We start from the raw sequence: 17,850 nt of genomic DNA on the forward strand, positions 1-17,850 counted from the left end.
TCATGATGGCATCCCACCCACCTTCTGCGCCCCCCGCTCTGTTGTTATTTGTTCTTGATGTTGATGTTTTCGCTTCCGTAGCTGTTAACCCCTTCGAACGCGTTGGCCCAAGTAGCACGGATTTAGTGCGGTATTATGTTGTCTTTGAATCGCTTTGGGGGCTGAACTTTATAGTATATATAAGACTATTTTATTAAAATTTCTAGGGATTGATTTGAGCCAGAGTCGATTTATGCTTACAATGCCACAGTTTTTTTTTTTAATTTTCCTTTTTTAATTTGATTCATACATATATATATATTTTTTTAATAGTCATGTAAAATAATACTAATTTTTATTAGGGCTTATTTATTGTTCAGTTTCTCTTCAATATTCATATTTTCAAATAGAGATATTTCGATAGATGTGTGTTAAATCGATAGTTTGTTTAATATTTCAATATATATATGTTAAATCGATATTTCGTTTAATATTTCGATTTTTAAATAAATTGAAATAAAAAGGCAGACAAATAATGATATGTATATTATATATTAACATTGAATGGAATTTTTGTTTGGGATATTTAAAATTTCAATAAATTAAAGTTTACGATATATTGGTTTTATCGATATTCCAGAGGTAACGTGTATATAAATCATATCGGATTTTATGTTATTGATATATTTTATATATTTCTAAGATGGTAAAGCAATGCTATGTCTGTTTGCGTGGATTTCTTAGAGTGTTTAAGCTTTAGTTGTTGCCTGTGCTTCATTTTTGTTGTTTTTAAATAAGACCTCACGCCTTAAGTCTGGCTTGTTTGTGTTGCTGCGTAAGGTGCTTTTCTGCTCCTGCTTGTTAAATGCTCATCATTGAATTTCTGTTTTTGATGGATGATAACGACCTTGGATTTGTGGTCAATATATCATACTTGGCCCTGAACTTCACTTTAGTGGAAAGAAGCAAGTAGGCTAGTAGTCCGCCTCGAATGCGAAAGAGATGGCCTGGGTCAACCACCTGGCTTCCCTGTTCCCTCTCTTTGTTGCACTTTGCCGCCTGTTCCTTTCATCCAAAGAAGCACTGGTTAGCTCCCGTTCTCATTTTGGTTTAGCTCCTCTTCTCCATCATGATTTATCTGTATCCATACACACATACACACACACCTTATGAACTAATTAATTATTATATTTTTCCCACCTTTTCTTTTTCCTTCTTTAAACGTGATATATATTTATTTGTCGCTGCTTAGTCAATACTCAAATTCTGAGAACAGTACTAATTCCTAGACTTAGCTTTAAAATATAACTAAAAACGAAAGACCAAAACAAACAGAAAGTCCAACAACAAGCAATGAAAACCCAAGAAACAAAACTAAGCACTACGAATAAGTGATAAGTAACTGCTAATCGAGAGAAATAAATAAAGATTAAGTATGAAATGTCGTAGGTAACTGTATAGCTGTATGACTAAGTTAAGACCGACAAGGATCAAATGATATCGAAATGCCTAGGGGAGTCCTGTCTTTTGTTCGCTCCTTCGCTCCTTTCCGCCTGAAATCTACATAACCTGAACTGGAAGTCCTCTAGAGTCCAAAAACCGCGTAACCGTGAATCGAAACAGTGTAGACCTTCTACTAAGCACCTTCTTCTACTTTCTTTCCGCCGCGCGAGGTGAGTTTGATTTCATTTCTTTCGTTTCAATTTCTTTCTTTTTGTTCCGCTTTCATTCTTCCGTTCTTAGCGTTTTTCGTTTTCGTTCATATTTTTTTTTTTTCAGTTGCCGTTTTTGTTTTGCGCCCGCCTTTAACCACTTTTTCTCACCTCTCTTAAAACATACATATATCGGCCCATTTAACCAGCGGTTTAGGACTTATCCACTATTTCCATTCTTCCATTCTGCGGCATCCTCTCATATATATTGTTGTTTCTCGAACATAATGGTGCGGTCTCCATAAATAACTGCATTTCGAACTTCATTCCAACTGTCTGTTATGTTAACAGGAGGTTTAGCGTTGGCTCTGGGAAGACGCTATCGATGTATTAACTAAAACTACATTAGCATTGATTTATACAATTTTAAACTTTAAAATCTAGACATAAGCAACAGTAATATTTAGTAGAGGATCCAAGTAATCTGGCCAATCCGAGCTGTCAAAACTGACAATCGAGATGTGTCAGGCACACAAAATTCAATCGTATATATCAGGCGAAATTAAAGGTGTTGAGCTCTCTGAAAAGACACGTTTGGAAACAGAACAAAATCAGACAAATTTTAGTAGAAATTTCTTAATTTTCGGCAATCAACGGTTTTAGCCCTCTTTTTAGTGACTTTTGTCAAATCCAAAAAGAAATCGAAACGAAAAACCAAGGAGGATTCAATGATATTGCAGAGAGCTTCAAGGATTTAGAGGGAGATTAATTGGGGGAAATATAGAGGGAATTTAGCAATTTACAAAATTTCTTGTGAGGCGATCAACAACGAATTCCACCACAAACGACATGGGCACATTGCTGCGTCCGCATCAGTGCCAGGAGAGAAGGAGCAGCCACAGCAACCTGCGTCCGCCGGGCCGGCAAGAGTCGCTGAATTTGTTGGGGAAAACGCTACCCATACCGGTGGCCACCGCACCACAGTTGCGCACTCGCCGCCAATTCAGCTTCAATGGGATGAAGTACGAGACCAACGGTCTGATGCCCTTGACTCCGCAACAGCAGCAGAAGCAGAAGCAGCGGCAGCAGCAGCGGTGGCGGCGGGAGCAGCCACAGCAGGATCAGTTCTTGAAGATGTCAGGCGGTGCCAGCGGCAGCAGCGGCGAACTAAGGATGCGGGGTGGCGGCAACAGTTCCATCATCGACATGGCCACCCACGAGAGTGCTGGCGGCGATAATGGCTGGCGTTCGGATCCGAAGAAGACGGTTCCTTCCAATAGGATGAACAGCGTGCGATTGACGGGGATGAACAGGAGCAACAGTAAGGTGCAAATGATGTCACCTGCCAAGACCAAGATCAACCCATCATCAACGGCAGGCATATCAGAATCGGGGTCACGTTTATTAAGAACTCCGAAATATCCCAGCCGAACAAAAGTCAAGGAGGAGTTGAACCATGAAATGGAGCATCAGGATCGAAATGAGGATTATCTGGGCAAGGGTCGAAAGCAGTACCACAGCCAGCAGCTGTTGCAAAACGGTGTCAACACTTCGAGTGCTCCAAGGCTTTCCAACGATGGGGGTTATGGCGCCAAGCAACGCCTGATGTTTGCTCAATCATTGATGAAGACGGCTCGCCAGGAAGTGGCCAATGGCAGTGGCCTGGACCCGCCGCCGGCCATGGTCATCCCTACTACCATCGGCGGCGGAATGCCCTCCAAAATGGACTACATAACGCTGGCCGGCCTGGTACTCGGCTGCATAGCCTCGCATGCCCTCTACTTCCTTTGCTGGTACTTCAGCTGGCTGAAGAACCAGGTGGTGGGCCTGCGGAGACGCTTTCTTGGCCACTCGAATCTATGGGAGTTCTTTGACCTGGACGATACGTCCCGATATTCGGTGCAGACAAAGCTTGTCCTGGCGCCGCTGATCATTGCCGGCGCCCTGCTCTACTGTGTGGTCAATATGCTGCACATGCTGGTCCAAGTGGTGCGCTCAGATGTGCCGCGCACAGTGGTTGTGTTTGTGCAGCGGGTGGCTAACAGTGGACTCCTGGGCACCATTACCACGGGCCTGGGTGGCGGTGGTGTCGGTGCCTTTAGACGGCATCGTTAACGTCCAGTCGAAGGTCCTTCCATCGCGTCCGTTTTTCCATCTCCCACAAAAGCTACTCCTGTCGTGTTGGTGGGTTCAATAATTTAATAAAAATCAATTATTAGATTAATTCATTCAACTTGGGGCATAAATGTTGGTTTAATTAATTATCCGATAACCTTGGGAGCTCCAGTAATTAAAGTTGCCATTGTTAAACGAGGAAAAGACAAATATATCAATAGAAATTGATTATATAATGATGGGAATGAATGTGTATTTATGTATATCTAATCAATCCCCTTGAAATTACGATTTTTAATTCAGAACTTAATATCTAATTAAAGTTTAAAAATGTCTAATTAACACATTAAATTTAAAACTTAGTCATACATTAATAAAAAGTATTTGTATACCCTTCCTTGCAGGGTATTATAATTTCTTTCAGAAGCCTTAACGCAGTGTAGGACTTATTTACGACCCCATAAATCATATATATTTTAGATCAGCATCTAAAATAAATATTTACATTTAAATACGCCTCTGAGGGTCAAAGTCAATGGCATTTTTGACTAGTTATTACATTTTTATACCCTTTTTGGTAAATCAATTGCAAAGGGTATACAAACATTGGCTTGTCAAAGTTACCCTCCTTTCTTGTTTATGTGCGTCTTAACCTAATCGAAGGTATAGTACAGTCTGCAAACTTATTTTAGTGTCGATAACTGACTCGATAACTGAGTCTCTCACTCCTAACTGCGTTCGGTTCTAATCCCTGTTTTAACATTCGTTTTACTGGTTGCACTGAGGCCATAATTTTCACATTTTCACATATTATATCTACTCGCTGCTGCTCGCTCATCTGTCGATATCGATATCGTTTGTCTAACCGTGGGTTAACCAAGCTGTTAAGTTCTAACACCTAGAAGTTAACGCTGCAGCAGCTTCGGTGCTTGCTCTCTCTCTCTCTCTCTCTCTCTCTTGCTGACGCGGCATGCTTAAGTCTGTGCATGAAATCAAACCATTATTAATATCCGAATGATATATACCCTGCAGATCGAACCCGGGCACACCCACCCAGCCGAGACGTCCCGACTTTATCGGTCTCAATGCCCAGGCGGTGGCCCAGCAGCAGCAGCAGCAGCAGCAACAGGTGGCAGCGGCAGCGGCTGCTTATTACGAATACACAACCGGCCTGCCGCCACAGCATCCGCAGGCGCCCAGCATTCAGCAGCAGCAGCAGCAGTTGCTCTTCCAGCAGCAGCGCGCTCTCATGCAGCATCAGCAGCAGCAGGGTGAGTGCCTTCTCTTATCCACCAAATATTAGATAATAATAATATTATCTTAATATATATCCTTTTAGCTCTGCAACAGCAACAGCAGCAGCAGGCGGCGGCGGTACATGCAGCGCATCCCCAGCACGCCGCTCTGGCACAGGCCGCCTATGGCGGCAGTCCGCAGCGGCGCTTTCTCTCCGAGGGCGAACTGGTACGCCAGGGAGCCGGCGGGGTTGGTGTGGCCGGCGGCGGAGAACTTTCCTATGCGCGGTCCAACAACACGGTCGACAACATACGAGAGCTTGCCGGTAGTCCGCAGCGTGGTGTCTACATGTGGAAGGACACGTCGCCCGGGTTTACCAGTTCCGCCGGACAGCAACAGCAGCAGCAGCAGCAGCAGGTGGTCAGCAGCAGCGGCATAGGCAGTAGTGCGGGCACGCTGTCGAGCAGCGGAACCTCCGGCGCGGGGGTGATGCCGCATGCCCAGTACATAACGGCAGGCGGTGGAGCCCATCCACTGATCATGACGCACTCGCGTTTGCAGGATTACGCTATGCAGCAGCAGCAGCAGCAGCAACAACAGGCCGCGGCGGCAGCAGCAGCAGCAGCGGCAGCCTCATATCATCGCTCTAACCCAACGAGTCCCACCACCATGCCGCAGGTATCGGGAGCGGGTCAGAGCTACATAATGCGCTATGGCGGTGGAGCTGGAACAGCAGGCAGCAGTGGCAGCTTGGCGAGCGTGACGGGCAGTAGTAATCCATCCACCGGAGGAGGAGGCGGAGGAGGAGGAGGAGGATATCAACCCGCCTTACGCGGTGGCGTGGCTGTCTTCCCACCCAATCCCAATGCAGGAGTTGGCAATCTTCAGACGCAGCCCTCGCCACAGATTAAGAGAAAACAAACGCCGACGCGTCCCATGAGCTTTGTGCGGGCTTTGGAGATGACCGACTCCATGGAGATGCAATCACTGGAGCAGCAGCAGCAGAACGGTGGAGTGGCAAGCAATCAGCAGGCGACGGGCGGTGTCCTAATGCAGAACAGCTCCAGCTCGAACTCAGGTACGCCGGATAGGGCCAGCATCTATGACATGAACTATGAGATCTCCGTATAACCCGTGGTGGTGCCCGTGCTCCTGATGCCGCCTGCCAGTCAAAATCTACCGGCAGCTGCGGTCACAACAACAGCCCCGGCGGGACACCTGTACAATCCGCAGCTGGAGCCGGCTGCCTATGCCTCCGTTCCTGTATTGCCACTGAAGCCCATGGGCAATGGCATAGGCAACACTAGCCATCAGCAGCAGCACCATCACCATCCGCACCACCAGAACCAGAACCAGAATCAGAACAAACGCAAGTTTTCAACCTTCTTCTAGGGACTAGGAATGATTGATTGATTGATTGCGGCCGAGAGAATTATTTACGCGAGTTGAATGTGTATATAATGATAGGTAGACCCCCCCCCCCAGTTGTGCTGTTGCTTTACCTTTTTAAGTAATTTTATTATGTAATATTTTATGCTCTTTGTTTTAACATGTTTTAATTTTATTTCTTATATTTTTTTAAAACCCCTCTTGAACCAAAATTATTGAATGCTTTTTATATATTTGGTAACACAAAACGAAAACAAAATAAAGAACGGAAATTGTAATGATGAAAAAACGAAAAAGAAAAATAAGGAAATTGAGAAATTGACAAATTGGACGTTTCATTTCTCGACATTCGAACAAACCGACGCTATATCTATAATATATAAATTATATAGTACACACTAGGGATGTCAACAAATATCGATTTATCGATGCATAAATCGATCTTTTAACGCTGCGATATATGTGCTTTAAATCGATATTTTGTGGGATATATCGGACCAATATAATCGTGAAAAAAGAGACGATCTTTTATAATATCGATATTTTCTCAACTTCAAATGCGATTTTTTCGATATTTCATAAATTTGATTTATCAAAGTTTATTTTATAATCAATATGATATTGAAAGCAAAATGCGATATATGTGCGTTAAATCGATATTCTGTGGGATATATCGGACCAATATATATAATCGCAAAGAAGAGAGAGATAATATCGATATTTTAAACTTTAAATGCGATTTTTTTGATATTTAATAAATTTGATTTATCAAATATTATTATACTTTTTTTGATATATAATAACGGGCTCTTTCTCTCGATATACGTCCCTAGTACACACAAAACAACAACAACATATATGGAAACCCTTTGCAATCAACTTGAAAATTGCCAAAAAAGAGAAAAAACAAAAGATTTGTAAGACAGCAAATATACAAGAAACAAAAAAAACACAAAAAAAAACATACAAATAATGTAATGTCTGTGTCTCTGTATGTGTGTGTATGTGCCGTGTGCTTGCGTGTGTCTGTGCTTAACCATTAGTCTATAAATTTATACAACTATTTATGCCATATATTATGTATATATAGATAAAGGAGGTGCAGATAACATTTTTTGTCATTTGTGTATATAGAGGCGAAGGCGAAGGAGCAACCGATTTGTGCTTAGAATACAGAGATTATATGTTAAATATGAAATCGTGACGAGAGATATCAATATCTGTAAATAAAATCCCCTCAACATTTTTTTTTTATTATTAAAAAACTACATACCTCCCAGTCCAGAAGTCAACTGATTCGAAGAGGGATATATTGCGAGCACACGCTTCATTTTATAATATTTATTTTTTTCCTTCGACTTTATAACTCACAATACCAGAAGGGAGGGATAGGAAAAGCCCTAATCCTGAATGTCGTCCAATGTCCTGTCTATAAGTGTAGGTGTATCCGGATCAGCTCCAACTTTGTTGTTATGTTTTTAAGATTGAATCTAGCTCTTATACCCCGATTGTGTGTGCGTGTGCGTGTGTGCTTTAGATCAATTCAAATGCATGTTCTTGTTTTTCCCAATTTTATTTTTAATTTTTTTTTTTCTTTCCCCAACTTTGCCTGATTTGTAACTAAAAGTAATGAAAATGGCAAAATTTCTAGATACATAATATATTTGCTGTAACAACAGAGAATTATACATGTGTAAGAGATAGATCAGTCCCCCAAGTCCGATCCTAGCCCCATGAATCAACACACAACTTGTATAGAGACTATATGCCAGTAAGGTGTGCGACATGAGTAATGGAACAGCTACCCTCTAGCAGCACTTTTTTTTGTATCCAGTCATCCATTAGGTTTTTATGGGAATTATTAAGAGTAAGAAATATATATTACTGCAGGTATGCCAAAAATACAAATACGATCCATTTACATTGTAAATCTTAAATTCAAATTTATACGCTGGATCTTGAGAGCGAACGCTGCCATTCACTCATTTCGCACACCTTATATATAACACGGATCAAGAGTATATATATATATATATGTATACATAGAGTATATACACGTATATTTAAGCGTTTTTTGCTAACACACATTAATTCATGAATTTGCAACAATATATATTTAATATTAATACAGAAAAAAGCATCAAGAAATGAAATTAAAACGAAAAAAATGTAATGTGTAAAATGTAACAAAAAAACAAAAATGAGAAAAAACGGATGAAAACGAATTGTTTTAGATTTTTATACCAAAATTTAATTAGTGTAAAATCCCACGAATCGTTTGTCTTTTGTATACCTTTATATCCTTCCCCCCTTCCTGCCTGCCTGCCCGCGAGAATAAGGGAAAAAAGTAATCGGAGACTCGGGGAGAAGGCCCAGTGGGAGGAGATCGATCCTCGGCGGGCCTTCCTCGGAGCTCATAAATGGTTTTTTTGTATTGAATACTTATGTAATTTGTAAATTATATGACAAGTAATCAAATAGCAAGCATAAACAGCAAGGCAATTAATAAACAATACAAATAAAAATCCAAGAGTCGTATGTTTTCAAATGGGTGTGTTGGGATCTGTAATATATGTGCATATAATTGTAATTATAATTATATATATAACCCATTATAAATTATATACATCATATATTTTAATATATTAAAATTGGAATAATAATTTCAGTCATAATATTATTATATTTTTATTATTTCATTAAATGTTACCTATACTTATTATGCTAACAGTTTGCAAGTTACAGTTTTACATTGCCACCTTTACATTTTCTCTACATCTACCGATCGTTTCTATGGCAGCTATATGATATAGTTGTCCCATTTTTATGAAATTTATAACAAAATACTAAAGTAATAAAATAAGCTTATATTTTAGAGTAGACGATTATACGTTGAAAAACAACAAAGTTATAATTTGTTTCTACTAATTTTCCGATCGTTCCTATGACAGCTATAAGATATAGTCGTCCGATCCGGTCCGTTATATAGCAGTGACAGTATATGCAATGTTTCATTCAGACCCTAAACATTAAGAAACCCTATGCTGTTTTGTTAGGCTTAGAAAAAGCACCTCAGAACAGCTTTCCAAATTGAATTTCATGCATTTTTGGCCGAGTTATGAGGTTTAACATTTTTTATAAATTATAGGTAAGTATTTAAGCTTAGAAAAGGCAACTCAGAACGAATTGAATTTCAGGCATTTTTGACTGAGTTATAAACCTTTGAAAAAATTTTTTTTGTCACAAAATTAATCGCACCATTTTTGCAAAAATATGTAAGGGGTACCATCATTAAAATTCTAAAAAATTGAGAAAAAATGAAATTGAAAAGACCCCTAAACGTAGTATGCAGTTTTGATAGGCTTAGAAAAGGCACAGCTTTCCGAATTGAATTTCATGCGTTTTCGGCTGAGTTATAAATTTTGGAATATTCGTTTTTTTCCGAAAAATGATCACCCTTTTTTTATTTTATTGCAGCAAGTTCCCAGGAACTGAAAGCGGGTGCCGATGGCGAGACAGAGAGCGTTGGCAAGGAGGATCAGGACGAGGAGGAGCAGAAGCGGACAAGGTGCTGGGGCAGCACGACGAGGGTGCCACCAAGACCGAGCCGAAACCACTGGGAACGACCTCCGACATTCCGACATGCTTCACCTTTTCTTCTTTTATTTATTTAAAGCTGAAATAAATAAACCTTACAAAATGTGTTATTTTGGCGTTATGAGGAGGATGCGGGTTTTTTTTTTGGGTGGGATAATTTTAATAAGCTCAATATAAAGAAGGGCATTCTTCCGGTGGAAAATGAAAGAAACATCAAATATTGCAAAATAGCTAGATGAGCATCACTGGCAGTTAGTGAGATGCCATTTTGTCCCAATAATGCAAAATAGCTAGATGAGCATCACTGATGCACATGATCATCACTGCCATTAAGCCCGATTTTATTGCACCCCTATATTGAAATATAGCCAGAAGAGCATCACTGACGCAGATGAGCATCACTGATGTAAGTGAGCCAAAATTTCCATTCAATTTGGCCGTTTCCCAAACTGGGGTAACAGGCGAACAGAAACCAGCAGTAAGCAACTGAAAACTGGTATAAACTGTTATAAAAACTTTTGGGCAAAAATAATAGTTGGTCTAAACTGTTATATTTCATTGTATGCATTTATACCTATTTGTTGCCGACAACAACAGCTTGATGGCAACAACAACCCCTTTACAACAACATCCCTACGACAGCCCATCCAAATTTCCAAAAATTTCCATGCAAATTGCCCGTTTCCCAAATTGGGGTAACAGGCGAACAGAAATCAGCAACAAGCAACTGAAAACTGGTATAAACTGTTATAAAAAGTCCAAGTTTCGAACCATTTAGGATCCGGCGCAAGTAAGCGGAGACTCAAACCGTTTGAATTCAAGTTTTTACAACTGCACCTGGGCACACTGAAACTGATCGTCGTTAAATTCAAAGTCAAATTTGGCAGTTAAATTCAAATTCGAATTTGGCAGTTAAAATATTTAAAAAAATGTAAAAAATTCTAAAAAATGTAAAAAATCTGAAAAAAAATGTTAAAAATTAAAAAAAAAATTTTAAAATTCAGAAAAAAATTCCAAAAACTATTTTTAAAAATCAGAAAAAAATTTAGAGTTGGCTTTCAAAAAATTTTTCCCAAAACAATCCCAAGGCCCCCAAATAAATGCCGCTTAAACCACACAATTCCACATTGATTTCCCTTTTTTTATTGATTCAAATTTGTATGTTCCATCATATACATTTACACATTTAAAATGTATTTATAAATATTCCAATACTTTACGCCTGCTGGGCTTCAACCAGCCCGGAGCCAAGATCCGATCACTGCCATCCGCTTGAGCTCCGCCATCCCATCTCCTTGCTCATCAATAAACAATTACAATGATGACTAGGATGAAATTGTGCTTCGCGGATCGCTGCGCACGCTCTCGCTTTCGCTATTGGAGCGCTGTAAATATAATAAATAAAGCTATGTAAAATTAAATTATAAATACATTTTTAAGGAAAACTGAGTAATCCTAAACGTAGTATGCAAGCTAGGAAAAAAGCAACTCAGAACATCTTTCCGAATTGAATTTCATGCATTTTTGGTCGAGTTATGAGGATTTCTGTAATTTTTTGTTTAAATTTTTTTATAAATTATAAGTAAGTATTTCATCAAAACTGAGTATGCAGTTGGCGGTGAATGAGTGGACTGTATTATTTATTTTCTTAGTTTTGTAAGTTTTATTAATGATTTAGCGGGTTTACAAAATTATAAGCGGGTTGCGGGCGGTAAGCGGGTTGCGGGCGGTAAGCGGTTGCGTTACTGTACAAAACTTGATAAGCGATTTGCGTGCGGTTGCGGTCAAGTATACAGAAGCAATAGAACTAGCGGCGAACAGCGTGCAGAAAAGAACAAAAAATGCAAAGATCGCGTGATGCGCTAATACATAGACAAAAGCTGCATTTTCGGCTATGCGTGTGAGCTTTTAAGCTTTCATAAAGTAAACAATACAGTGATGCGCAATTAACTAGGTGCAATTATAAGAAATTAAGAACAAGTAAAGAAGTAATGAAAATGGCCTATCTATTTCTCAACATACCGGCCCCCCTGAACGACTGTTCAGTTCAAAGGAAGCACAGCAATTTTCGTAATAGGTCGCTTGTAGGTTCCTCTAGCGGTTTTCACTGTGACGACACGGACCCTCTGATCCTGGCCAGGATGCACTTCTACGACTCGTCCCAACAACCACTTGCTTGGCGGTTGATTTGGCTCCTTCAGCACAACCAGGGTGTCCATGGCAATGTCCTGAGCGTCTTGTTGCCATTTCGTGCGAGCTTGAAGTGTGTTGAGATACTCTAAATTCCAGCGTTTCCAGAACCCTTGGACCTTGGCCTGCAGTTCCCTCCAGCGCTGCAGTCTGTTGATGTTTACATCCAGGAGAGATGGCTCTGGTACCGAAGTGAGAGGCTGACCTGTTAGAAAATGAGAAGGGGTTAGCGGATTAAGGCTGTGGTCGCTGGGTGCGCACAAAGGACGAGAATTCAGAAGTCCTTCAATCTGTATGAGCAGGGTCGAATATTCCTCGAATGTGAGTGCGCTGCTGCCAACAACTCGTTTCAGGTGCAGTTTAATAGATCGCACACCAGTCTCCCAAATGCCTCCGAAGTGGGGTGCAGAGGGCGGGATGAAGTGCCAATTAACTTCGTGAGTCGACAAGAAACTCGAAATCTCTTCGTTTTGACTTTGGGAAATTGCGATCTGTTGCATTTCCGCTAACTCTTTTTTAGCTCCATGAAAAGTTGTGCCATTGTCTGAGTACAAGTCTGAGATGGGCCCACGGCGGGACCAAAAGCGTTGAAAAGCGGCAATAAATGCAGATGTTGTCAGATCACTGACCAGCTCAATGTGTATTGCCTTTGTAGATAGACAAACGAAGATAGCAAACCAAGCCTTTCCAAACTTTGGCGTCCGACCTGTAGATATTTTGATCGATACAGGTCCAGCATAATCCAAACCAGTGTGAAGAAAACAGCGGGCAGGTTGAACTCGAAACTCTGGTAAATCTGCCATCAGTTGAGAGGCCGTGTGTCTTCGCTGCAAGAAGCAAGTTCGGCAATTGAATACAGTTTTGCGGACGAGGTTTCTAGCTCCTAGAATCCAATAGCGTTGTCGTAAACTATGAAAGGTGTATTCGACACCAGCGTGTAGCAAGGCAGAGTGTTGATATAGAATTAGTGTAGCGGCGATTGGAGATTCCTTAGGCAGAATTATGGGATGTTTTGCGTCATAATTAGCCAGCGAATTGTCTATGCGACCACCAACACGCATTATTCCTTGCTCGTCTAAGAAGGGCGTGTAGCGGATTAACTTGGACTTCTTTGATAATTGTTGTCCGGTGCTCAACTGAGTATATTCCATGCTAAAGAACTCTTTCTGAACGTGCGCAAATATCCTGGATCGTGCATATTGTAGCTCCCACGCTGCTAGGAACGGTTGGAGTGGAGTCCTTCCACGAAAACGATGGACGAAGCGAAAGCAGTAGCTGAGTATCCTTATTAAGCGAGACCATGAGGAGATTTTGTTGATCATACAGTTGAGCGAATTTCCGTCGTCGGAAATGTGTAGATTAACTTTGTGTTCGGCCTTTACCTCCAGACATGCCTCTTCTTCTGTCGACAAAGCAAACTTAGCCTTAGCGGGTGGCCAAGCTGAACGTGACTGAGATAGCCAAGCGGGTCCATTCCACCAGATTTGATGATCGACGAGGTCCTTTGGTAATATACCTCGGGAAGCGCAATCTGCAGGATTATCTTCACTTCGAATATGTTGCCAGCAGCTTCTTGGACAACCGTCTAAAATCTCAGCAGTGCGATTGCAAACATATGTATTCCATGTCCGAGGAGGAGATGATAGCCAATGCAGGACTATTTCGGAGTCTGACCAACAATTGATTCTGGAAATAGGAATAGTTAATGATTGCTTGACCAGAGAAATCAATTTAGAAAGCAAATGTGCTGCGTTTAACTCAAGGCGAGGAATGGATATGGGCTTAATAGGTGCGACTCGAGTTTTGGCCATTATCAAGTTGACTGCGTATCCAGCGTTGACTTTGAAACGACTATAGATGACGGCCGCAAATGCCTGAGATGAAGCATCCGCAAATCCGTGTAGCTCAATTGCTTGACTTGGTGTTGAAATGTAGCGAGGAACTCGACAAGTTTCCAATAAATGCATTTCAGATACAAATTGTTGCCATCGGAAACATAAATGGGGGTGTAATACCTCACTCCATTCGACAGAGCTGAGCCAACTATCTTGAAATAGAATCTTTAGAAAAACAGTGGTGGGCGCAAGCAAACCCAGCGGATCGTAAATCTTGGCGAGCTCTGATAGCAAAATGCGTTTCGTAAGAGCAGTTGTAATTCCAGGAGGTGACAGCTTGAAGAAGATGTGATCAGTTTTAGGTTCCCAACATACTCCCAGAACTTTAACAAATCGAAAAGGGCTGTCGTTTTCTAAAGCGTTTGGTGGATACTCACAAATCTCCTTTGGCAAAGACTTTAATAAGCCGCAACAGTTTGAACTCCACTTTCGAAGGTTGAAGTGAGCTTCACTCAGAAGCAGAATCAGCTCATCTTTGAGTGCGATGAGATCCTCCACTTTGTCGCATCCAGTAGGAATATCATCAACGTAAGCGTCTCTATTAAGAACGACAGCAGCGTTCGGATACATTTCGGCATAGTCGGTGGCGAGCTGCTTCAGGACTCGAACAGCTATAAACGGCGATGAAGCTAATCCATATGTGACTGTCAGCAATCGATAATGATCCAGCGTGGCGGTTTCCTCCTTTCTCCAAACTATTCGTTGATAATGCGTATGTTCGTCTGCTACCAAGATCCCTCTAAACATCTTCTCGATATCAGCGCAAAAGACGTAACGATGCTGACGGAAGCGAAGGCATACTCCAAGCAGATCCCGTTGAATAGGTGGGCCTATGTGCAGTCGGGAGTTAAGCGAATGACCCTTGGAGTCATTTCCTGAGCCATCAAATACGACTCGGCAACGTGTGGTAGTGCTATCTGGCTTAAACACTGCGTGGTGTGCCAAATAATTATAGCGTGCTGGATCCTCACCAGCGGCGGTTGCAGGTATCAATTCCATGTGTCCTCTTCTCAGGTAATCCTCCATGAAATCAACATATTGTTGTTTGAGTGCGGGGAATTTTCGAAATTTCCTTTCTAATGCGGCGAAGCGATTTAAAGCTTGTGGCAACGTAGATCCAATTGGCATGATGGGCTCCTTAAATGGGTACTGAACAATGTAGACACCATCTTCTGTACGAGCATGCGTTTTAAGGAAATGTTGTTCTGCAGGATCACTAGCATCAATAGTCGCTTTGGTCGGATGCACTTGTTCCATGTCCATGAATGATCGGACCAAGGAGTCCAAGTCTTCGTACGCGTGGTGAACTTGGGCTTGCGTAGATGCTTCGTTGCAATCAGAATAACTGCCTGTAATTACCCAACCAAAATTAGTATGTAGTGCGATGGGGTATTCGATACCAAACTCTCGGCGATGTCCAGTGTATATGTTCCACAGCTGATCAGCGCCTAAGATTACGTCGATTTTTCCCGGAGCTCCAAACGTCGGGTCAGCTAGCGGTAAGCGGCGAATCTTGTTCCATATAGAAGAGCTGGACTTGACCTGCTGAGCTGGAAGCAGAGAAGTCAGAGAACTCATAATTAAACCGGTGACCTCCACTGATGCAGTAGTGGTCCTTGACAGCAGGGTGAAGGTAGCGCGACCTCGGCTCACGCCTGCCGGGCTAGCACCTAAACCAACTACCGAAATGCGAGCATGCGAGCGAGAAATTCCGATCCTTTGGATAAAGGACTCGGATACCATGGTTATTGTTGATCCAGTATCGAGCAATAACCTACATGAGGTGGTGTTGCCACATGCGTCAATAACATTGGCCAGAATGGTTGGCAGTAGGGCTTGATTGTTAGCCCTCTCCACAGTATGATGGCTGATAGCGGCAGTATTCATGTCAGCAGCATGATCAAAGGAAGAAGTTGTATTTAATTCAGCGGCAGACATCTGGGCGGAAGCCGAAGGAATTGATCTTGACTCCTCCGGATGTACTAGAGTATGATGTCTCGCGTTGCACTGACGGCAAGTATTTGAAGAATTACAATCCGAAACTTGATGCGACCTACTTAGACAATTGAAGCATAACTTAGTATCCCTGACAAAGGTGCGGCGGCTTCCGACATCCAAGGCTTGGAATTCAGTACATGAATATATATTGTGCTGTCCTTGACAATATATACATTCGCGGGGCGGTTGATTTGATCCACTTGCATGATAGGTGACTTGGCGGCGTCTACTCTGGGCTGGTCTTGACGGCTGCAATGCGTGTAAATCCTGACAAGACTCCAAAGTATCACAATGAGCGAAGAGAAAAGTGAATAAATCATATATGGTGACGTCTTCCTTGGACGACATACTACAATTGGCCCAAGCTTGCTTGACTTCAGAACCTAACTTTGATAGCAGAATATGAATTAACCATACATCGCGGCTGTCACAATTAAGCGCGTGTAGGCCTCGTATACATTCGTCGGCAGAATCCACAATTTTGCGTAACTCAGCGATATTCAAATTATTAGCGGTTGGCAGCGACAGAAAATTCTGCACAAAAGATCGAGCAATAAGCGATTTTTTATTATAACGATTTTCCAATTTCTCCCATGCATCTTGGTAATTATCGTTACAAACGGCGATATGTTTAATTAACGACAGAGCTTCACCATCCAGATAAGATTTCAGGTAATGGAATTTTTGGCACTTAGAAAGCTTCTCGTTGTTATTCACTGAGCTCAAAAACAAATCACTAAACTGGCTCCAGTCTTCATATTTACCAGAAAAGGTGGGAATCCGAATTTTCTCGAACCTTAAATCAGTTGCACTCGAAGAGGTATGGATTTGTTCCAAAAGCTGATTCTGTCCCTCAAATAGACGTTCCACTGTACTTGAGATCAAAAGGTTAGACTGGTCTTGGCCGTAATCTTGACCTCCCATTTCTTTTATGGCTTTACTAAAAATAGCGTGGGCACTGTAGAACTTCTCTTCGTATTCCGGTATATCCAAACCAGGGTCCTCGTACCCATCCTCCAGGTTGAACTCCACTAAGTCATCGGAGAGCTCCATGAAGTGGTTGAAAGTGGCAACCAAACGCTCCAGTTTATGTTGCAATGTCTGCACACAATCACATCTCTGTGCAAAGTCCGTGGCGCTGTTCAGGGTGCGCGTTAATTGCCCCTTACAGGCACCACGTTGTTGAATTGTCCGATGCATTATCGAATTCATGGCGAAAATTTGTCTCTTTGTATGCGCGAAGAAAACTCACAAATAAACGCGGGTATCCGGCTACTCGAACGGACCAAAATTTGTATGGCGGTGAATGAGTGGACTGTATTATTTATTTTCTTAGTTTTGTAAGTTTTATTAATGATTTAGCGGGTTTACAAAATTATAAGCGGGTTGCGGGCGGTAAGCGGGTTGCGGGCGGTAAGCGGTTGCGTTACTGTACAAAACTTGATAAGCGATTTGCGTGCGGTTGCGGTCAAGTATACAGAAGCAATAGAACTAGCGGCGAACAGCGTGCAGAAAAGAACAAAAAATGCAAAGATCGCGTGATGCGCTAATACATAGACAAAAGCTGCATTTTCGGCTATGCGTGTGAGCTTTTAAGCTTTCATAAAGTAAACAATACAGTGATGCGCAATTAACTAGGTGCAATTATAAGAAATTAAGAACAAGTAAAGAAGTAATGAAAATGGCCTATCTATTTCTCAACAGCAGTTTTGTTAAGCTTAGAAAAGGCAACTCAGAACAGCTTTACGAATTGAATTGAATCATACATTTTTTGCTGAATTATGAACCTTTGAAAATGA

At 41.6% G+C, this 17,850-nt stretch overlaps 3 protein-coding genes across 9 annotated transcripts in view; 2 read left to right on the forward strand and 1 right to left on the reverse strand.

The window, feature by feature from the left end:
- Zdhhc8 (zinc finger DHHC-type containing 8) overlaps positions 1 to 8,901 on the forward strand; it is a 38,647-nt gene extending 29,746 nt beyond the window's left edge. For 2 of the 3 annotated variants that reach the window (XR_001770865.3, XR_001770866.3), the window contains exons 10-11: positions 1,232 to 1,652; positions 4,779 to 4,924. Coding sequence is in view for 1 of the 3 variants with exons in the window: in XM_017173700.3 (XP_017029189.1) it covers positions 4,779 to 5,017; positions 5,086 to 6,113 (1,267 nt within the window). In the remaining 2 variants the exon portion in view is untranslated. Of the gene's footprint in view, positions 1 to 1,231; positions 1,653 to 4,778; positions 5,018 to 5,085 lie in introns of those variants that run through there. The other variant, XM_017173700.3, reaches the window with a different exon arrangement.
- Positions 2,139 to 3,859, forward strand: LOC108079380 (uncharacterized). The gene has a single exon (XM_017173701.3). It carries the CDS (start codon positions 2,481 to 2,483, stop codon positions 3,744 to 3,746), a length of 1,266 nt encoding a protein of 421 aa, XP_017029190.1. The 5' UTR covers positions 2,139 to 2,480; the 3' UTR covers positions 3,747 to 3,859.
- Positions 8,902 to 11,088: 2,187 nt separating the features above from the next.
- LOC121502058 (uncharacterized) lies at positions 11,089 to 17,740 on the reverse strand. 5 transcript variants are annotated; one of them, XR_005990792.2, is made up of 2 exons: positions 11,725 to 17,740; positions 11,089 to 11,353 (listed from the first exon to the last, which is right to left on the reverse strand). XR_005990792.2 is itself a non-coding variant. In XM_041774704.2 (2 exons), exon 1 carries the CDS (start codon positions 17,261 to 17,263, stop codon positions 12,011 to 12,013), a length of 5,253 nt encoding a protein of 1,750 aa, XP_041630638.1. In that variant the 5' UTR covers positions 17,264 to 17,740; the 3' UTR covers positions 11,089 to 11,353; positions 11,991 to 12,010. The 5 variants fall into 5 exon arrangements, 1 of the variants encoding a protein (XP_041630638.1); XR_005990790.2 differs by having other exon boundaries at positions 11,720 to 17,740; XR_005990791.2 differs by having other exon boundaries at positions 11,715 to 17,740.
- Positions 17,741 to 17,850: the final 110 nt, after the last annotated feature.

This window comes from Drosophila kikkawai, chromosome X (assembly GCF_030179895.1).
Source record: "Drosophila kikkawai strain 14028-0561.14 chromosome X, DkikHiC1v2, whole genome shotgun sequence".
NCBI lineage: Eukaryota > Metazoa > Arthropoda > Insecta > Diptera > Drosophilidae > Drosophila > Drosophila kikkawai.